The 5,311-nt window shown below is 49.2% G+C and overlaps 2 protein-coding genes across 2 annotated transcripts; one reads left to right on the top strand and one right to left on the bottom strand.

The window, feature by feature from the left end:
- Positions 1-75: 75 nt before the first annotated feature.
- Positions 76-711, top strand: LAESUDRAFT_764258 (uncharacterized protein; the record flags this gene model as incomplete). Its single annotated transcript, XM_040913407.1, has 1 exon — positions 76-711. One exon carries the CDS (start codon positions 76-78, stop codon positions 709-711), a length of 636 nt encoding a protein of 211 aa, XP_040758610.1.
- A 693-nt stretch (positions 712-1,404) lies between these two features.
- Positions 1,405-5,311, bottom strand: LAESUDRAFT_731875 (uncharacterized protein). Its single transcript, XM_040910133.1, has 14 exons — positions 5,114-5,311; positions 4,953-5,058; positions 4,819-4,901; positions 4,564-4,759; positions 4,474-4,507; positions 3,917-4,427; positions 3,467-3,869; positions 3,124-3,413; positions 2,674-3,068; positions 2,412-2,616; positions 2,240-2,359; positions 2,096-2,182; positions 1,870-2,046; positions 1,405-1,816 (listed from the first exon to the last, which is right to left on the bottom strand). Exons 1-14 carry the CDS (start codon positions 5,267-5,269, stop codon positions 1,703-1,705), a joined length of 2,877 nt encoding a protein of 958 aa, XP_040758609.1. The 5' UTR covers positions 5,270-5,311; the 3' UTR covers positions 1,405-1,702.

Below are 5,311 nucleotides of genomic sequence, written 5' to 3'. Positions count from 1 at the left end.
TTCTCCACCTTGGAAACATTTCAGCCTCAGGTGGCTGCACTGTTCGATTCTTCTTTGTCTCAATGGACATTGCAGATGATCAATTCCACTTCACTAGTCGAGCTGACTTTAGTCACACCGGGTCTCGCTTCCCCTCCCTGGTCCCTTATCCTGGAGCGACTCGCGATCCCTACCCTCCGCATCCTACGAATCGAGGGTGAACTTACTCACCTTGCCCTCGATCGTTTCTTGCAGCGCCATCGCGGACTAGAGGAACTTCATATAGGATATCATTCAGATTACGGCCGTGTAGCCCGTCGACGAACCCCTCCTTCAGATCTATCTCATCTGCGGGTTCTCGCAGCGCCGACCATGTACCTTCTCCACATACTAGGCGACGAGCGCACGAGCACCGCCACTCTGGAGAGATTGACGATTCTCCCTAGTCTCCACTGTGAGAAGACCGCCGAGTTCGTTTGCAGCCTCTCCAAGGTGCTCACGCTCGTCTCCGAGCTTGAGGAGCTGTACTGGCTCAATTGCACGTTTCCTCCTTTCATGGCAGCGGGCGTTGACGAAATACCGAACGGTATCATCGGACTTCCGCTATCGGATGTTCTACTTCCTAACGTGAAGTACGTTGTGTTGGAACAAGCATCGAGCGAGAATAAATGGGATTCCTTCAGTGCGTTGCTCTTGATAAGTCGGCCATTATGGATTGGCGTAGTCCGATAGCTAAAAGGTTGCAAAATAGAGTCAGTTACCCGGCTGGTTGCGGCAATTTCCCATTCTATCGAACTTGCAGCTGTGGGAGGACGCTGTTGTTGACCGCACAGACGACATGGCACGTCTTTGCACTACCTGTGCCGCTTTATCTGATGTCTGGATGTATTCCGGTGGAAGGGAACTGAGCTGGGACTCCACCTCAGCGGTAGTCTCACACGGCAAGTTACTTTGTTCTGTTTCGAATTGAATTGATTACCCTATTCACTTATATCACGAGCTCAGGAAGCTTTTAAAGGGGACCGCGACGCGGTAATTGTTACCCTGCGAGCGGTACTAGTACTGTTGTAGACCGTACATGTGAAATTTATTGTCCAAGATCTGGAATCTACCACCATCAAATATTGTACATAGTTCCACCAATTTAAGGAGCGCGCGTATTTTCAATATGCGGAGGTTGATTTGCAGCTGTCACTTTCCTTGTGCTATTTCTGAACTATGTGAGGGCGTATCACACGATGGCATATGAGGTCCATTATTATAAACTGAGCAAAATGTCGTTTATTCAGAATTTACCGCTGATCGTATTGTGTGACTCCATAGTCACGCCCAGATTCCATATATATCTTCGGAAACGTAACGAGCGTAAATGTAAATGTCAATTTTAAAATACCAGATCGAATTTTAAATGCCTATTATGCGTTAAAAAACGGCTTCATGTCTGGGGTGCCAACCGCTTTTTGCTCCTGGACTGAATTGTTCCCCTACTCAGCGAATGTCCGCCAAGTAAGTTCTTTATCGCTAAGATGTATGCACGTATGACATTGTGACATAGCCTTTCTTCCTATAGATTGGCTAACTTCTCTCCCTTGTTGATCGACTACAGGCGATTCGAGAATACAGCAACGAATGCCGACACGAACATCGGTATAGAGCAGTACTTTGCACAAAACGACCATTGACAAGCAGTGACCTGTGAGCGGGAAAAGAATGGCATCTGGCATTACAGCTTAACTCCTGTCTGCTTTGTGAAGAACTGCTTGGCGGTCTCGAGAGCCTCGTTGACTCTGTCTACGTTGACACCCACGCCTTGAGCAGAATCTTCCTTGCCTCCTGCCTGTTGCAATCCATCAGACAACATTCAGAGTCCACAATCGATGTAATTCTCACCTTCCCTCCCAGAACCTCTGCAACGGCTGTGGCCCAAGCACGGGCATCCAGACCTTTGGCCTTCGCCGTCGGCGACACGGCATTGACATGTTGAACCTTGCCCGCTTCATAATCAGGACTGAAGACGTAGATAGTCTTGCCCAACTTCTTGCCCTGCTGGGCGATACTCTGCAGCATCTATAAACCAGATGGGATCGATTGAGAGAATAGATATGACATTAAGTACCTTCGGATTCGCCGCCACAGTGAGAACTGAGATAAATGCCTCGACGTCTTCGTGCTGCCGGAAGTAGTCGTTGACAATATCTACGACCTGCATCGGCGAAATGAATTTCCTTCCAAAGTTCGTCACCCACGTAATATGACTTACCGCTTTGTTGGCGACTGCCTCTTTCTCCTTCATTCCTTTGTCAAATGCCCTGCGAACAGTAGCAAGGCGATCGCGGAGCTCAGACTTCTTGAGAGTTGAGATATCGGCTTGGCCCAATTCCTGCAAACCAGCGTGATTTCCAGAGCTTCACCTCGCAAAGTTTTATGCTTACTACCGTGTAGCTCTTCAGGGCAGACTCCTTTTGCACGCCGCTCATGGATTCTATTTGGTCCAACCGACGTGTCAGAGAATCCGCCCTGCGGCGAGCCTCTGCAGCCTCGTGTCCTGTTACGGCAATGATACGCCGGATGCCTTTGGCGATGCCAGATTCTTCGGTGATCACAAAGTCTTTGATCTCACCGGTTCTTGTAACATGACTGGGGAGCTCCTACATGGTGATTTTGATAATCTAAAGTGAGGGGAGATGCACGCACGTTCCGCCGCATAGCTCGACACTTGTCGTCCGCCATTTTGGATTTGAGAGATCTTGCACGATATCGTCCACCGCGTGCTCCAACGCAACTACCCGCACCGGATCTGGATACGATTCGCCGAAGACTGCCCTGAGACCGGGAATTTCTTGAGCAACACGGAGACTAAGTTCTTTAGTGAAGATCTTGACATTGCGGTGGATCCAGTGCTGACTTTGCTCTTCGATTTTGGCCAATTCGAGCAGAGGGATTTGCGCCTTGTGCGAGAAGTCAAACCTCAATTTCGTAGGCGCGACAAGAGAGCCCTTCTGATCGACATGGTCACCGAGCACTTCGCGCAGGCAATAGTTCAGAATGTGCGTTGCGGTGTGATTATTCCTGAGAGGCCACCGTCGGAGCTGATGACAGACTCGTTATGGCAAACCAAATGATTGTAAACAACTTGTCACGTACCTCGTCGTAAGACGCGACAACCTCATCTGAGATAGACAGCTTTCCATACTTCATCCGTCCGATGTGCAAAGCATAACCGCTGAAAGCCTGGACGTTGGAGACTTCGAACTCGGCGACATCATCAATTACTATACTACCCGTGTCGTATTCCTGGCCACCTGACTCAGCGTAGAAGCTTGTCCGATCCAATATCAGACCGAGCAGGATGCCATCAGGTATGTCCGCAGTTGACTCGAAGAAGGACTTCTCATGGTATATCGCAAGTACACGAGCATTGACATTGCCGAGAGCTAGCTGAAGGTCAGACTGAGGTACGAACAACAAACTAAGGTTCGCAACGCACCGTACTTCGCTGAGTCGTCCGTTTTCGGAATACGCCGAGTCTTCTCCAACTCAGCAATATCATGTACATCAAGCTTGACCGCGTCTTTGTCGCCAGTTTTGAAGCTCGCTTTGCTGGCTTCCTTTGACTGCGCTTGTGCAGCTTCAAATTCTTCCTCATTGATACCCAACCCAAGCTCTTCCGCCATCAGGCGTGTGAGATCGACTGGGAATCCAAAAGTATCGTACAGTCGCCAGACGTCTTTTCCAGATAACATGCTCGATCCCTGCCGTTTAGCATGATTGGCGTACTGATCAAACAGTTTCTCTCCTCGATCTAACGTGCGAGCAAAGGACTGTTCCTCTTCGTCCAAAATCTCCTTGATTTCTTCCGTTCCTCGAGTGATCTCTGGAAACACATTGCCCTATATCCGGTTGAGACGTGCGACTCTAGACTGACAGCGAGACATACCATCTGCTCTACCACAGCAGGCATGATCGAGGAGAAGAACGAGCCAATATTAACGCCAAGTTTCTTGCGCGCATAACGGCATCCTCGACGGAGAATGCGCCTTAAAACATAACCGCGACCGACGGCGTCTGGAACGCCTCCATCACTCAGTGCAAAAATCAAAGTCCTGACGTGGTCGGCGACAACACGATATGCGGTATCAATTCCATTTTCATCTTCGTCTCCGAATTTGCCTTGATAAGGCCTAACACCGGTGATCTCTTGAATCCTAGCGAAGATAGGCGAGAAGACATCCGTGTCGTAGTTAGACCGTTTCTCCTGTATCACTGAGACCAGTCGTTCGAACCCCATTCCGGTATCCACGTGCTTTGAAGGAAGCAGTTTGAGCGAACCATCATCTTCACGATTGAATTGAATGAAGACGTTATTCCAGATCTCCAAGACGTCCGGATCGTCCTTGTTCACAAGGTGAGCGGCATTCCGACCGCCGATGCGATCGAAATGAATCTCACTGAAACATGAGGGTTGTTGACTTCGTTCAGCAGTTATATACGTACCTGCACGGCCCGCAGGGGCCCGTCGCGCCCATCTCTACACCCATCAAAATTAGACCACGTTCCGATGTATTCCACCATTAGCATGCTCACCCCAAAAGTTGTCTTTCGCATTACCCGGTAATATATGATCCTCCGCAATGCCTTGTTCTAACCAATATCGTCGAGCTTCCTCATCAACATCAAGGCCGTTTGCTTTATCGCCTTCAAAAAACGACACATAAAGCCGATCTTTTGGTAACTTATAGACGTCCGTAAGCAGCTCCCAGGAGTAGGCGATTGCTTCACGCTGAGGAAACGGGGAATGAAATGATCACCCATCATATGTATATGCGTGCGAGAACGTACTTTGAAGTAGTCTCCGAAGGACCAATTCCCCAGCATCTCAAAGAACGTATGATGATAGGAATCTTTGCCGACATCCTCCAAGTCTACTCGAGATGTGAATGTGCATGAAAGCATTCAAAGTATCAAACACAAACCATTATGCTTCCCGCCAGCTCTAATGCACTTCTGGCTATTGTACGCACGTTTCAGACGGGCCAGGTCCGATTGAGGGTCAACCGTGCCTAGGAATATGGACTTGAACTATGGACAATTGTCTGGTTGAGTTATCGAGAAGTCAATGGATTCATGGCCTGACCTGATTCATTCCCGCGTTCGCGAACAAGAGCGTAGGGTCCTCGTATGGGATGGTAGATGAAGATGGGACGAAAGTGTGACCTTTCGACCGGAAAAATCTAAAGAACTCCTCCCGTACCATGGGTGATGTCCATGACGGAGCTTCAGAAGACGCCATCCTCAACGATTGCACTGGACGGTAGCAGCGAAGAAGAGGCCG

Source organism: Laetiporus sulphureus, assembly GCF_001632365.1.
Source record: "Laetiporus sulphureus 93-53 unplaced genomic scaffold LAESUscaffold_71, whole genome shotgun sequence".
Taxonomy (NCBI): Eukaryota; Fungi; Basidiomycota; class Agaricomycetes; order Polyporales; family Laetiporaceae; genus Laetiporus; species Laetiporus sulphureus.
Note: the sequence above shows the minus strand (reverse complement) of the source record. Positions and strands in the feature narration are given on the sequence as shown.